The following is a 16,451-nucleotide window of genomic DNA, read 5'->3' on the forward strand; positions in this document are numbered from 1 at the left end:
AAAAACTAAAAACAACCCAAATGTCTGTCAGCATGTGCAAACTGTGGCATAACCATACAGTGGAATACTAACTATGCAGCAACAAAAAGGAACAAATTACTGATGCACAGAAATATTAGTGAATCTCAGCATCATTATAAATGAAAGAACCAAGTCACAAAAGACTACATACTCTACAGTTCGACTTATATGAATTCTAGAAAAGACAAAATTATAGTGGCAAAAACCAGATCAGTGGTTGGCAGGAGCTGGGGAGACGGGAGTGTGACTGCAAAGGGGCACAGCAGAATATTTTACAATTAAAATGTTCTGTGTCTCAGTTTTTAGTTGTAGTTATAGCACATATAACTGTACAGGTATATATTTACCAAAACCTCAAATTGCTCACTTAAAATTGATAAATTTTCTTAATTATACTCCAGGTTTGCTTGTTTTTTGAAATTACAGCTTTTAGTTCCAGAACTCACTTTCTGTTTTAATTAAATGCACATATCAAGGCATTTTCTTGGCATGCGCAGACTTTTAACACCAGTGTTACGTTGCCGTGCAACTAGACATACAAGTCTCGGATGCGGAAGCAAAAATGGGTAGTGGAAGGAGGACCTTTCTGAATGTGGACTGTGTGTACTCCTTTCCAAGTGCAGTTAGTAGGAACATGTCTCATGTCATCCTAGTGCTTTCTGTAGGAGGATGTTTAACTGAGACTCTGGTTTCTCCCTTCAGCTCTTGCTTCACATTTGCCATGACCTGACCTTGGCGGTGCTGAGCCAGCAGGTGGCCTCCTGGGACCAGGCTGTGGAAGCACTGCTTCGGGCTGTGGTCAGGAGCTACGACTCAGGGAACTTCACCATCATGCAGGAAGTGCACTCAGCCTTTCTTCCTGAGGGTAAATGAGCCCCAACAGTAACGGGGTGGCACTGGGAGTGCATAGGTTATTGAAAGACAGAGATTGGCCAGTTGTGTCATTTAGTAGAAAGTTTGAATTCTCTTACCTATGCTCCTAAGAGGTAGCCGGAATGACTGAGCTGTTTTCCTTTACCTGGCCCTAGCTTCCTTACTGCCCCTACTTACTTTCTTACACACAGTTTAAGAGAAGGAGACATAGCATTGTACTCACAAGTCAGTGAGAATAGAGAAGCACAGCGAAAAGATAGACATTCCTCAGCTTCATAGTCATTGAACTAAATCATTGTGATTTTTCAGGCACAGTCGAATCCCCAGAGCCTTCAGTAGGACAGACTGAATACTTTTTCTGTCATGCTTTGAATGACTTGTAGCATATAGCAACAAGAACATTGTCCTAAGCCAGGAAAATGTTTAGTTGTTGGTTTCCTTTTGGAGGAAGACGTGTGGTCCCATGGATCACTGCTGTCCTTTTTCTTGGAATCTGCCTTTCAGCTGATAGGAAACAATGTGCAGGCAGGAAGCCAGATTTCTGGCAGATAAAGAAATGCACAACCTAAATCCTTTTTTTCTCCTAGGCTGTGACCACTTAAGAGACAGAATGGGTGACCATCAGTCCTCTGCAACACCAGCTTTCAAAAGTTTGGAGGCCTTTTTTATTTATGGACATCTGTATGAATTCTGGTGGTCTCTCTCCACGCCTTGCCCCAAATCCAGTGTCTGGGTAAGGGCTGCTCACAGAAGGACAACCTCTGTTGAGCAAAGCCAGCAGTTGGACGATGCCAGCTCTGAAGAAATAGACCCCCAAGCTTCTCAGCCAGAGCCAGCCAGGCCTCCAGAACTAGACATGAGACTCACGGAAGAGAGTGAACAAATGCTGAACATTTGTAAGAAGCTCTTTTCAGAACAGCACGCCTGTCTCCAAAACTCACAGAGAACCGTTGCTGAAGTTCAGGAGACCTTAGCAGAAATGATCCGCCAACACCAAAAGAGTCAACTCTGTAAACCCACTGTGAATGGTTTCGATAAGAATGACCCTGAACAGGAAGCAGAACAGTCCCTGTGTAATCCTCAGAGCCAGTGGTAAGTATTAAATCAATACAAGATGGAATTAAAAATACCCTGCTGAATTCTCATATAATCAGATAAAAAAAATCTGTGCATGATGAGACTGATCAAGAGACTTGGAAGCCGCATAATGTAATTAGGGCCTGGGCTTTAATGTCAAATGCTGATTCTAATCCTGGCCTTAAGTGACCTCTGGCAAGATTCTTAGCATCTCTGAGCTTTGGCTCTCTCATCTATAAATGGCAGTACCAACTCCTACCTTGCTTGTTTTTGAGAATTAAACAAAATCACAAATGTTATTAATAACAATAGTGTAGTAAAATCCTACCTTTGTGCAATAAGATTCCAAAACTATCAGTTATGTAAAATGGGCAGTTGTATCATTGCATCATTAATGAAAACCATTGTTTTTTAGTTCTGTACTATCACAAAAAAATACACAAAGAGGGTAATGTATAAAAACTGCACACTGAACTGAGAACATCCCAAATGATTGGAAGGTCATAGCATGCCAACCATTTCCATTAAAAACCAGGGCCAGGTGGATGACGGGAGCCCATCACCAGTCACTGTAGAGTGCACATTATTATAGGCACTTTGCTGTGGGTGTTTGCAGTGATTATTGATTGGTTATTATGATTATGTCCCCTAGCAGCACAGGGCCTAAAACAGTAACTAGAACAATTAATAAACATATATAGCTGTTATTACTAACTTTAAAAAATGAAAATTAAGAAGCTTTGAAGCCCTTATATTTATTGCTCTAAAAATACTCCCATTAAAGTCTTGAGTCAGAGTTTTGAGACACTTCTCCAAGAAGCTACCACACTCTAAGAGGCATTAGGTTTGGTTTTAATAACAAAGAAAACACTGGAAAGTTCTCTAACCCAGTAGCTCTTTGGATCACAGGACCCCTTCGAGAAGCTTAACACACTCTCCCCAGAAAAATGTGCATCCACATACCCCACGGTTAGGAACCCAGGCTCTCTCTAACAGTTCCTCGGATAAACCCAGGCCCTCTGCACTGGCTGCAGGTTGGATCCCCTAAGGGTCCCAGATTTTCATTGGAGCTGTGTCTAAAAAGTAGGGATTTGAGAAATGATGAGAAATAATATTGCATTTTGAAAACTTTATATCACATCGCATTAAACTGCCTTCTCTTAACCTTTGTATTTAAAGATGGGAGTTAAAAGTTACCCAGAGCAAGACATGACTATGTTTTTATTATTATTATTGTTACCAGTAGTAAAGAAGAGAAAAATGAGCCACTTTCTCTGCCTGAATTAACCAAAAGACTTACTGAAGCCAATGAGAGAATAGCTAACTTTCCTGAGAGTGTTAAGGTAAGATTTACAGCAGTTCATTTGGTACAACATTACTTTTTGTGTTGTCAATTGGCTATACCGAATTCTTTAAGGTCATCTACTTTCAGTTTCTAAAATCTACTCATGTGTATGCTTAAAAATTTAGGGTCCAGTTGCGTTTGGTTAGCTAAGATGTTTGTGAGAGTTGCATTACTGACAACACAAGCAATTTTATACCTCAATTTTTAGCGAAATCTAACAAATTTTGTAATTGGGAAGTAAAGTAAAATTAAAGTCAGTGCCTTGTATTTGATAGCTTACAGATGGGTAGGTGTATTTGGATGTGGCCCTAGTAGTAATAGAAGCATCACATTTTAAATTAATTGGAGTCGAGCGCTAGAAAAAAGATAGATTTTGTCTGAGGACATCCCAGTAGCCATCTCGGTTTTAAGTATCATCTCTCCTCAAGAGTAACTTGTGAAGAGCAAGACATTGCCTTTTGAGAAAAATGGCTCAGCTGTGCCTGAGAAGTGTCAGTAGATGAGACTTGAGTTACTGGTGCCTTCTGTGCAGGTGTTTGTGGCTCTTTTGCAAATGGTTCCTTGTTCATTCTCATGTCATCTTTCAGACCTGGCCATTCCCAGATGTGCTGGAGTCCTGTCTTGTCCTGCTTCACATCAGGTCCCAGTGTCCTGGCCACGTGACCCAAGAAATGCAGCAACAAGCCCAAGAGCTCCTTCAGAAGTACGGCAACACTAAAGTTTACAAAAGACACTGCCAGACCTTCTGCACATGAACTTTCAAAGACCTTTAAGAAATTGTGCCAAATTCAAAACATTTGACACCTTTCACCTCTGTCAGACATTCGCTCTGATCTCTAGATGTTTTTGCAGTGATCCAAATAATATGAGGGTCAAGTTTAAGTCAACTCTACCCTAGACACAGTAGAATTTGACTTTGGGCTCAATTGTGGTTTCCTGCTAAAGGGTCATCAAAAACTAGCCGTCGTTACGAGAACTGACACCTGTAAGAGTGATTGTTGGTCATCTCTAAAGCCTTATGCAGGTTTCACCCAGAGGAGAAACTTAATCACCCAAAGTGTCATGTTCTTACACACAAGCGACCTTTATAAATGCTTCATCTGATCGTAAACATGTCATTCTCGTTCAAGATAGAATTGTGGCATTTTATGACTATTGGTACATTTTTAAATTGTTTTTGTTAACTTGGGCTCTCCCCTTCTGCTCTACTACTTATACTTGAATGTGAACTAGGCCTTACCCATCATGTTGATTCTCTACCCTCTGTCTGAAATTTAGGTCAAAAATTTGGTTTTATTGTTTGATGTAATTGCTCAAATCAAATGATACTCAAATCACTTACTAAAGCTTTAGAAGAACAAATAACTAACTCAAATGTGTCTTATCCCTTCAGTTTTATAAGAAATGACTGGGGGTTATTTGATCATTATAAGAAATGATGAAAATGGTTCAAGAAGAAATTACTGTTTCAGTGGTTCTCAGTCTTTTTCAGGTCACAGGGACCTTTTGAGAATTAGATTGAAGCCACAGACAATCTTTGAGGGAAAATGCGTATTCCTAATTTTGTATATGTAAGTTTTGGATCATTGGACTCCCCCTTTAGATCATTGCATAATGGGATGCTACATACTATTTAACTGTAAATCCTTGTTTTTTCTTTTTTTGACTTATAAGCATTCTCTTAAGGTCTGTTCTTCTCTTCAGTTATTGAAATAGTTGAACTATGTCAGGAACAGATGTTTCCGTAATATTCCAGTTACTAGGACATGAAAATTACAGTCTGTGGGGTAGGGATGAGAGGGAGCTCTCTTTCCCAATAATTGAACTATTTTCTTTTGGAATTCATTTTGAAGGCTTTTCTGCTTGAGTGTCCAGTTTCTTTTTCCATTTTTTTCCCTCAGTTTGGGGTTGCTGTGGGCAGCAATAATAAAATTCATTAACAGAAACTCTAAGAAGGAAAATATTTAATAGGCAGTTTTCAAAGATGTGACTTGCTGGGGTATTTTTTTTTAGATTTAGCTTTAGAATTTAAGAATGCTAAACCCAAAAAAGGAAACATTGATCCTCATAGTTCTTTACACAGCTAAGTGGACTCAGAGAAGATAAGATGCACTGTTAACAGGGGTTGGAGAATCTTCTTGGTTGCAAAGATATGAGCAAGCGTGACTGAGTGGGAGAACTAGATACCGATTCTACAATCTGCTAATGTGAACACTTTGCAGAGATGGAAAAATATTTATCCCCTTCCACTTGAGTAAAGAGCAGTATATATTATTAAATTAGAAATTCTAAACTCCTTCATGATTTACCAAAACCATCACCTGTGGGTGGAAAATCCTGCACACTCGATTACTGCCTTGGTAAGAAAAGAATTACTACTTGACAGCTAAGCAATAAAACTACCCAATAGCAGAAAATAACAGAAATGACCCAACTCCATTTCCTTTCAAACTCATCTTTCCAGCACTATATAATGTACTCAACCCTTTCTAACTTAAATAGTTTTCATTTCCACCTGTCTAATTATCAGAACTATAAAGAGCCAAAGCACTGAGAGTTGACTCAAGCTTTCTGAGTAGGTAAAATATATCACTAAGCAACGGAAGAATTGGTTTTGGTCCTTTACCCCATCCAGAGTAACTTTACCTCTAATAGGTAACTTTATCTCAAATACAAATCACCATCACCTTACCCAGATGACAACACTGATCTCCCAATACATCTAAATATGCGCTTTCTTAAATACTCTAGTCTTCATTTTTCACATACCAGTGACTATTCTAAATTGCACATCAAACCTTGTCAATACCCTGTTTAAAAATATCTTTCAGTAGTTTCTCATGGCTGCTGGAAAAAAATCTTGAATGTGTTTTATAAGGTCTTACTTGAGCCCATCTTTCATTTCTTGGTGTCCTGTCAAAACACTCATCCTTGCTTCTAGAATCCAGCCACACTTGTCCCTTAGCTGTGTCAGTTCTCATCATTTTAGGGGTTTTGCCCATGTTGTTCCTCTGCCTGGCCCACTCTTACTCACCTCTTAGATCTGTTTCTGTGTCCTTTCTCTAAAAAATCTCCCTGAACCTCAACGTCAAGGACATCGGTGTCCTATACTTTACAGCTCACGAATTGTATTTCTGTTAACTACTTACTGTCTGGCAACACAGTAGGCTGTAAACTCTGATGAGGGTAGAGATTATCTTCCATGTGCTGTCATCCCCAGCACCTACTCAGGGTCTAGTAGGTACATAATGAAAACTATGAGGACCAATATTTCCTGTTTGGGGTTTGCCATTTTTAAATTCTAAAGCTAGATCTTTAAAAAAACAAAAAACAAAAAAAAAACTCAGTAAGTCACATCTTAAAAAGTGCCTCTTAAATTTTTTCCTTCCTAAAGAGTTGGCTGAATAAATTATGAAACTGAAAGAATACTCATTAATAGCTTGGACTTTAAAGACTAAGCTCATTCACAGCGGCAATAGCTGACAACTGGGCTCATGGTTGTGTCCAACCGTACAGGGTTGGCTGAACACTGGAATTCAAGAACATCTGGCAGTATGTGTGGAACGGTACAGTTGCACCCATAGTTAGCATTCTCTTGGTTACTCTTCAGGAGTATCCCTGAGTAAAACCACTCACACAGCCCTACATGTGTTCATCTATACAGAAGGCGAAGTTCTTGCCAGTTCTAATAGATTTGTGCCCTTTCTTTAGCATCACTTTTATAAGCTCTTATCTCTCCCATGCAATGACCAGACCCCCACTCAACACTGAATTCTTCAACTGTTCATCGCAATGTTTCTCTTGACAAGTCTGTACTCCATTGTGGCAAAGATAAATTCCTACTTTAATCCAAATTTGGAAGGACATCTGTGCAGGGCTCATAGACACCAGCATACCACAACACCCAGGTTGAGAACCACTGACCTATGCTGCTTTTACCGCAAATCTTAGTAATAAATGTCTCTTCCTGCATGTGAACATCCCGTACAGGGTCGAAATCCTAGATCTGTCCTATACCTGACTTCTTACAACTCCACGTTTTTTGTGCCAATGGGAAGGGTTGGAAACAAAGTCCTGAGCCAAGCCCAGGATATCAGAAGTTCATTTTGTCTAAGAGAATTCCACTAATTACCAAGCTAATTCACCATATATAATGGAGTGGCCCCAGGAAATGGAATTAAAACCGGTTTCCTGGTAAGGCCCAACAATCGGTGATGGGTATAAAGTGATGATTCCATTTATACAGCTGCTCATTAAAAGTTTCCTACAAAGAGACCTTCTGTATACAAACCAACTTGAGGCAAGAGTTTGGAGACAGATTTGAGATGCTTCGATGTTACCGACGGCAACCAACCATTTCTAGAGCCAAAAATTCACAGCTATGAAAGACCAAACGTTCATGCCAGTGGTTAAAAAGAAATCTTTATTATACAAAATTAAAAACATAAATATATTTACAAGCATCTTAAATACCAGCTTATAAGACTTGACATTTTTGAATCATTTCAAATTGAGTTTTCCATAAGCTTTTAAAATGCAAGACTATTCATCCACTTCAGTGAGTTACCAGTTTTCATTTCCACCATTCCAAAGGAGTTTTTGGTTTTTCAAAATTATCCATACTGTAGTCATTCGAAAAAAAATACAGTGTACTTTTTAAATGAGTAGTTTGGAAAAAAAAATCATAGTCCTGAGCTTCCTATCCCAGTTGTGGGATATTACTCCAAGAGAACTCTATAAACCAAATTCCTTACTGCCCTGTTTACATGAACCACTAAAACATTTCAAAGACTCACATTCCTTGTACTCACATTAATCCTTCTCCCAAACTTCTCCTCAGGTTTGCTGAAAGGAAAAGCAGGGAAAAGAGAAGAGAGGTGGGGAAATACAGATGACCATCTGAAATCACAACACGCTTGTGATCCAAAAATCTGATATTACTAAGGATCAAATCCAGGATATTTTATGAAAATTTAAAGTGATTTCAAATGATGCACACATGATAGCAAATAGTGGCACAATGGAACACAGACTTTAAGATAGTGGTTAACTAATACCCACTCTGGAGTTCCTCATGAATAAAAAGGTAGATTCAGTAGAATTTTGTTTTTAAGAAAAGTTTTCATTATCTGGTCTTCAAATTTCAGCACTAAGTACATAATTCATTTCCATATAAGAGTACATAAAAAAAGACTAACAAAGTGTGAGGAAAGCAAATGTCCTCAAGGGTCAAAAAAAAATGAAAAGACTGAACACTTACAACCCACACTTAAAAAAACACCATTTTGTTCCACTGTCCCTGGAAGCCCTCAGCTCAGCTGAGAATCATAGTAAGAAGTTTTCATCTTCAGAGATTAGCAACAAATTTAAAAGAAAAAGAATGACAACAGGCAAGAGTTATATACATTTTACTAGTTTGTTTCTCACTTGTCCTGGATATTTAAAAAGGTATCAAATGAGTCATGGATGCTGGTGGCAGGAGGCAACTGGAGAGGAAAGGCCTAGGGATGAGGAATAGGGAAGGCCTGTTTACAAAATCCCCTCTTCTGGATCTAAAATAAAGACATCTTTTGTCTTCAGTAAAACAAGTCTTTCTGCTCAATGCAGACAGTAGGTACAGTTTACTCAAGAAGCGTTTTCTCTTGGGGAGGAAGACAAGTATACAGAGTTAGCACAGTAAGCACCACTCTAGAGTCGGGCCCACCCTGCAGAGCCTCGCTGCCATCACTGCTGCATGTTGTTGATGATCGCCAGGATGCTCATCTTCTCCTGGGCAGAGTCCACATCCTCATTCTGCTTCTGGGCCACTCCCGTGCCCAGGCCATAGAGCCGCCCACAGTACTTGGCATCATCAATACTGTCCTCAAAAAACAACTGCAGAATAGGATAGAGAACCAGTGGTGAGAATCATGCCAAGAGTCTTGCCAAGAATCATGCCAAGTCTCAACACAATATCAGCACCTCCCAGCTCTCTTAGAGCCCTGAAAATCTAGGCAACTGGAAACCAGTTCCATAAAGAAAGGCTCCAAACCTTTAAATGCTTTCTGAACAGACTTCTACTTTCCACGAGTTCTTTCACTGCCAGGATCCCTGTGCTGCTGTTGCTGCTGCCGTTTTTAGTACTAATGCCCATCCTTCTCTTTAATAGGCAGAGCGGTGGTCTCGCCTGGACTCCACACTCAGACTGATTCAATGTGTGACCTTAGAAAAGTCACTTTGACTCTCCTTAAGCCACTGTTCCCTACTATACAATGGAGTGATATACTAATAGGTGGTGATGAGTGAGATAATGGGCATTTAGCACCTATAGCAGGATATTATCTCTTCAACTTTGTTTCTGGGCAGGATACTTCCTTGATGCGGGGAGCTGTCCAGTGTATTGTAGTAGTGCAGGACATTTAGCAGCATTCCTGGCCAGTAGCACATCCCTCCCCCAAATCCTCACCACCAGGCTTTGACAACCAAAAGTATCTCCAGACATTGCCAAAGGTACCTCAGAGGGCAAAACCAGGGAGTATGATGCCGCCAGCTTTGTTCTTCTTTCTCAAGATTGCTTTGGCTATTTGGAGTCCTTTGTGGTTCCACACAAATTTTAGGATTCTTTGTTCTATTTCTGTGAAAATGCCATTGGAATTTTATAGGGGTTGCATTGAATCTGTAGATTTCTTTGGGTAGTATAGACATTTTAACAGTATTAATTCTTTCGATCCATGAGCACAGAATACCTTTCCATTTATTTGTGTCATCTTCAGTGTCTTCATCAGTGTCTTATAGTTTTCAGTGTACAGGTCTTTCACCTCTTTGGTTAAATTTATTCCAAGGTATTTTATTCCTTTTGATACAACTGTAAGTGGGATTGTTTTCCTAATTTCTCTGATAGTTCATTATTAGCGTACAGAAATGCAACAGATTTTTTTATATTGATTTTATATCCTGCAACTTCACTGAATTTATTAGTTCTAACAGGTTTTTGGTGGAGTCTTTACGATTTTCCATATATAATATCATGTTATCTGCCTATAATGACAGTTTACTTCCCTTTTTTTTTACTTCCTCCTTTTAGGTTTGAATGCCTTTTATTTCTTTTTATTGCCTAATTGCTCTAGCTAGGCCTCCCAATACCATGTTGAATAAAAGTGGTGAGAGTGAGCACCCTTGTCCTGTTACTGATCTTAAAGGAAAAGCTTTCAGCTTTTCACCATTGAGTATGTCACCTGTGAGATATTTCATAATTAACAGAACTTTATGTTTATTTATTAGCACAAAATAAGTAGATGGTCTAACAAATGTGTTCACATTGTAGACGTCAGAAGAAAAGCAAATCATTGCAAGGATTAGAGCCGCTAGGAACACCAAACACACTTGTAGACTTATGCATGCCGAGTGGCCTCCATTTCAGAAGGTTCCTTTGCTGCCTGAACTACATTTAATATGTTGAACACCATAAGAAACCAACCAAAAACAAAAAAACAAAAACCAACTGCTTTCACAACGCTGGGTCATCAATTTCAAATAGAAACGATGAATTTCCAACAAACCTCGGCCCGCGAAGACCACACGCTTCCTCAGCCTTACCTCCTTCATCCTGAAGAACGCCATTCCCGTCAACAGTGAGTCTGAGCCTGCCTGGTGCTGCCTCCCAATCCTCTGCAAATCCAACTGATCAGCAACTTCCTGAAGACCTCCCTGCAAACATACGGAAAACAAAGATACTATTACAGACCCAACACTCCTCTATCAGCATCAACTAAGTCCATTCTTGAGTTTACTTCTTTTGGTGATGAGAAGTGGGAACAAGCCATTTACTTAACAGTTCTTAACCCAGCCTGTTACATTGTGTTATATTCCACTTTTCACTCCTTTTTTTCTATATCACTAATTTTGTCAGATCTCTGCCCCTTAAAGTCCTCATCGCTATAAAACAAGGTTGAGGAAATACTAAATGCCAATCCAATTCAAGACAGAAAACCTCTATGTCAAGTTAGGGTATTGAGTTCTTAAATTATCTGGAGTTAAGAGTTGAGAGTCTGGTACACTATAGACCCCATTCATAACAAACTGCACATACACCTCTGAGTACCAACTGCTTCACTAGGTTCATGGGCCCTAAGTAAAGAACACCTGCCTTAGGATAAGAGTAGCAGAGGGCTCCCTTCATAGCCAGGTTAAAGACAGTTACCACACAAATCCTTATGCCAATCAGCTCTATATACAACCTCTCTAGCATAATGCTGGCATCTAGCAGGCACTCAAGAACACATGCTGAACAAATGACAATAAAGCAAAATGATAAGTCTGCTTTTCTGGCTTTTTTGTTGTCGATAGTATTAAGAAAAACATTGTATACCTTAAGATTTTTGCAACTCTTCATCAGGTATTTCACGTCATAAATGGATGGGAAGAAAAGGTTCAGAATATGAAAGAATTCATGTTCCTCTTCCGGCAAACGAGAATCCGTAAGTAACTTTACCATGTAGCCAAAATCGTAGCCACTGCAAGAGAAGGAGGCACTAAGGTGAAAAAGCAGCAGTTATCAGGCCCCAGAGTTCAACCACTTTTCTTCTCAAAGCTTATGATGCTCGTGTTATTTGTCTCGTGTTAGGAACATTGTCTTCCAAATTGTTATCCTACTGTAACCTGAACTTTCCATTAAAAAACAACATAACAGACTAATATGGGAGATACATAAGAGAACCCAAAGATTTATAAACATGGGTTCTATTCATCAAAAACTCTAAAGTACTGAAAAGGTAAAATAATATCTCCTAAGGGGAATCTGGCTTTCGAGTACATAGGAAACTCCAAGCCAGCCAAAAGACAAAAAAAAGACAACCAAGTGCTTCAATCCTCCCACCCTCCATCTTTCTACCCGGAATATACCGCCTAACAGCCACCGGACAGAGCCCAATACTGTGTGAAATAAACCAGTATGAACTCCAAAATGTTTTTTTAAAAGCTGACACATGAGTAACAGTTATCATTTCAACTACTAATGACCAACAGAAGAGAGCCCACAAGACTGCAAAAACTAACGTAAGAATTCAATTCCCTACTCCCAAATTGAGAGAGAACACATTCCCTGGGACTGACCTGTGAAATGAAAGCCATTTGACGTTGTCACAGAGAACCACCCCTGATGTCATAAGCAGCTCCGCAAAGTGCAATGTGTCAATCCCTTCCTCTTCATGCTTCTGAAACTGCAGTCCTGAGTTAGCAAGGAGATCTATGGAATCTTGGGAGTACATGTCCTCTCTAAAAAAGAAGGCGTTAACTCTTTAGCTGATGGATAATGTGCAGAAATAGTGGGCAACAATATTCTAATCGCATTATTATATAACATTTTCTTGAAATGTTTTCATAATTTAATAGACCAATTCATTCTTTCTAGTATTCCAGCAAGCATGCAAAGTAGATGATCTTATCCCTGTAACAGTTAGAAAAATGGGATTTCCACCCATAAAATAAATTTCCTAATTATAAAAGACCCACCTTTTCTCACTGTGTAAAAAAAGAACCAATACAAAAATATTTCAAATAGCAGAAAATGAAAAAAATTAATGTTCTTATCATGCTAGCCCATAGAAATAACTGTTAACAACTTGGTTTATATATCCTTGCAAACTATTTTCTCTGCCTACACATACATCTATATATCATAGACCATCTCTCTCGATCAATATTCATAGATATGCCACAGCCTTTGTAAATCCGGCATTATATTTCACTGTAAAGATATATCCATTAAACAGGAATATTTAGAATATCACATGACACAAAAGCAGGGAAAGTAATGACTCATTTTCCACTAGATTTCGCTGTTTTCCTTTCATTTGTTTTTCAGGTAAACTTAGGATAGACAAATGGAAAGAAAATCATCACAATTTTAAATTTTTTCCACTAAATTAAAGCCATTCTTGAGTCCCAATCTTTTGTTGCACCTCCAATAAACATTATTTTAAACATACACAAACCCTGCAATAAAAATATTACATTATTTTATGTATTATATTATCATTATGGTATAAATAAGTTTTTGCAATACACTAAAAAAATATAGTGAGAGGAAAAATCCAGATTATCTCCCAAAATTATTCTTTGAACCTCAAAGAAACCTCCAAAACACGTGGACAGCAATCAAAAAATTATCCCTGAGCTATTACATACTCCTGGTGCCTAGTTAAACAAAGTAGTATTATTAAATAACCGGGGCCCAATAAGAAATATACTCACACCACCTCAAACAATCAGCAAAATAATAATCTCCCCCAAATTTTCCTCTTAAAAAGTACATAATCCTCAAAAACTTAAAAGCAGAATTATATAATCGAGCAATCCCATTTCTTTTGGCATATATATCCAAAAGAACTGAAAACAGGGTCTCGAAGAGATATTTGCACATCCATGTTTACAGCAGCACTTTTCACAATAGCCAAAGGGTGGAAACAACCCAAATGTCCATCAATAGATGAATGGATATACAGAATGTAGTATATACAAACACTGTAACATTGTTCAGTTTTATGAAGGAAATCCTGCCACATGCTATAGCATTATGTTAAGTGAGGACATTATGGTAAGTGAAATAATCTAGTCATAAAACAATCAAGATACTGCATGATTCTATTTATATGAGGTATCTAAAGTAGTCAAATTCATAGAAACAGAAGGTAGAATGGTGATTACCAAGAGCTGGAGGAAAGAGAAAGGGAACTGTTGGTTAATGGGTTATAAAGTTTCAGATTTGCAAGATAAAAAGTTCTGGAGGTCTGTTTCACAACAGTGCAAAGATGATAAATTTTATCTGTGTTTACAACTACTTTTTTCAAATTACATCAAAATTTGCCCACTATCAGATAGGCTTTAGTTTCAACTATCTTTAATTAACACCCACTCTATACCTTACTTCTATTACGAAAGATACTTATAACCCTCTTTTACAAATAAGGAAACAATTACAGAGAGAAAATAATTGACCCAAATCACCCAGCTAAGAAATGACAGAACTGCAATTCAAACACTGAACTCTTAACTGGAAAACTGACTTTTTCATTTTAAACAGTCTTATTGAGATATAACTCACAAATTAAACAATTCACTCATTTAAAGTATATAATAGTTTTTAGTATATCACAGAATTGTGACCACCACCACCACCACCACCACAATCAGTCATAAATCATTTCATCACCTCAAAAAGTAACCCTGTGCCAATTAAGCAATCTCTCTCTATACCATAACCTCTCCACACCACTCTAGAAACCACTCATCTATTTTCTGTGTCTATGGATGTGCCTACTTTGGACATTTCAAATAAACAGAATCATACATATGGCCTTTTGTGCCTGGCTTCTTTCCCTTAGCATGTTTTCCAAGTTCATCCATGTATAGCATATATTAGTACTTCATTCTTTTTTTAGTGCCCAGTAACATTCCATTCTGTGGATACACCATGTTTAATTTATCCAACTGTCAGTTCACAGACATTTGGACAGCTTCCACTTTGGGGCCTTTACAAATAAAGCTGCTATGCACATTCACCTACAAGTTTTTTCACAAATGTATGTTTTCATTTCTCTTGAGTATAGGCCTACAAGTGGAATTGTTGGGTGTTTAACCTGTTGAGGTACAGCCATACTTTTTCCAAAGAGGCCACACCATTTTACATTTCCACATCCTGGCCAACATTTACTATTATGCCTTTTTTATTATAGCTACCTAGTGGGTATGAAATGTTATCTCACTGTGGTTTTGATTTGCATTTCCCAAATGACATGATGGTGAGCATCTTTTCATGGGCTTATTAACCATGTGTGTTACCTTCTTTGGAGAAGGTCTATTCAGATATTTTGTCCATTTTAATTACATTACTTGTCTTTTTATTGTTTACTTATAAGAGTTCCTTATGAGACTTGACTTTCTGAGATTCCTCCTTATTCCATCCTGTTTGACTGCTTCTTCCAACCCTTCCCTGGGTTCAGTGGAAACGAAACTTAAAATTAATAAAATCAGTTAGAAATCACAGTCTGCACAAATGTAGCAGATCTAAGAATAACACTGAAAAGTGTCTCAGACACTTACGTAAGGTTGAATTTGAAGTTGAACTGCCATGTGTTAATTCCAGAGGGATATTCTCCCTTCTCGTTCGTGAATGTAAGGCCCAGCTGGATAATTTTTAAAAGGTCAACATTGCACCGTAAAAGCTGATACTGGTAATCTATGGAACTACGAAATTCACCAATTGGTCGCACCACAACACCTGGAAATTCTGTGTCCTAGAAAAGGAAAAAGTCTCTCATCATGAGGTTTCACAAAACAGTGGATGCTAAATTGATCATTCATAAAACAAAATTTTTACCTCAATTTATAAATGTTATGTGACAAGCCCCAAGCTTGGGCACAAAAATCTATCCTAAAATACTGATCTTGTTGGCATCTACAAAAGCACTAAAATCATGAAGCTTTACAGAACAACTGGAGGACCCTACACAGGATGTAAATGGAAGTAGCTAACTATAGGTAGGTATACAGTCATTTAAGAACATTCTAGGTTGAGAACAATATATGAGTAAAAATATAAAAATAGGGAAGTGAAAGAGCCATTCCGAAAAAACAATAGCCATGTTTAGCTTGAGTAAAAAGAACAAAACCATAGAGAGTACTAAATATCAGGCTAAAGACTTGATTTTATAATCTCTACAGCAAGAGTCACAAACTCCAGGCAACTCATGTGAAAGAGTAAAGCAGACTGTGTATGAAAATTACGAGAAATGGGACTGGAGCAAAGCATACGTGACTCCTCTAAAAGAGGCCCCTGATATCATCTCCATGGCCAGCCACTCAACGTCAGGCAGGAATGTGGATTCTATATTGCCAGATCTTCACAATTTTCCAGAGATGGCAAAAATCTGTGTTTAAGTAAGGTCCCTTGATTTTTAAATGCTGGCAACTAATTTTAAAAAAATTGTTTTAAACACTATAGAAATTTACCGTATCTGGGGCAGATGTGCCCTATGGGTTGACATACTTCTGCTTTGAAGACTTTCAAACACGGAGCGACATTACAAAAAAACCTAAGACATTAGAGGCTATATACTTCTCAGATATACTGCCTACCTTGATGTTTCATAAACGCAAT

The 16,451-nt window shown here is 38.2% G+C and overlaps 2 protein-coding genes across 8 annotated transcripts in view; one reads left to right on the forward strand and one right to left on the reverse strand.

The window, feature by feature from the left end:
• Positions 1-4,986, forward strand: part of GEMIN5 (gem nuclear organelle associated protein 5) — a 35,839-nt gene extending 30,853 nt beyond the window's left edge. For 2 of the 4 annotated variants that reach the window (XM_011356752.2, XM_023528632.1), the window contains exons 25-28: positions 724-886; positions 1,482-1,986; positions 3,215-3,314; positions 3,904-4,986. In XM_011356752.2, coding sequence (XP_011355054.1) covers positions 724-886; positions 1,482-1,986; positions 3,215-3,314; positions 3,904-4,071 — 936 coding nt within the window. In that variant the 3' untranslated portion in view covers positions 4,072-4,986. The remainder of the gene's footprint in view (positions 1-723; positions 887-1,481; positions 1,987-3,214; positions 3,315-3,903) is intronic. The other 2 variants (XM_023528633.1, XM_011356753.2) reach the window with 1 other exon arrangement.
• CNOT8 (CCR4-NOT transcription complex subunit 8) overlaps positions 1-16,451 on the reverse strand; it is a 45,175-nt gene that overhangs the window by 22,631 nt on the left and 6,093 nt on the right. For 2 of the 4 annotated variants that reach the window (XM_011356757.2, XM_023528642.1), the window contains exons 3-7: positions 15,395-15,588; positions 12,407-12,568; positions 11,664-11,808; positions 10,892-11,002; positions 7,717-9,190 (exon numbers count right to left, since the gene is read on the reverse strand). In XM_011356757.2, the coding sequence (XP_011355059.1) occupies positions 9,041-9,190; positions 10,892-11,002; positions 11,664-11,808; positions 12,407-12,568; positions 15,395-15,588 (762 nt within the window). In that variant the 3' untranslated portion in view covers positions 7,717-9,040. Of the gene's footprint in view, positions 1-7,716; positions 9,191-10,891; positions 11,003-11,663; positions 11,809-12,406; positions 12,569-15,394; positions 15,589-16,451 lie in introns of those variants that run through there. The other 2 variants (XM_023528643.1, XM_023528644.1) reach the window with 2 other exon arrangements.

The sequence above is a fragment of the Pteropus vampyrus genome, unplaced genomic scaffold, assembly GCF_000151845.1.
Source record: "Pteropus vampyrus isolate Shadow unplaced genomic scaffold, Pvam_2.0 Scaffold30, whole genome shotgun sequence".
Classification (NCBI taxonomy): domain Eukaryota; kingdom Metazoa; phylum Chordata; class Mammalia; order Chiroptera; family Pteropodidae; genus Pteropus; species Pteropus vampyrus.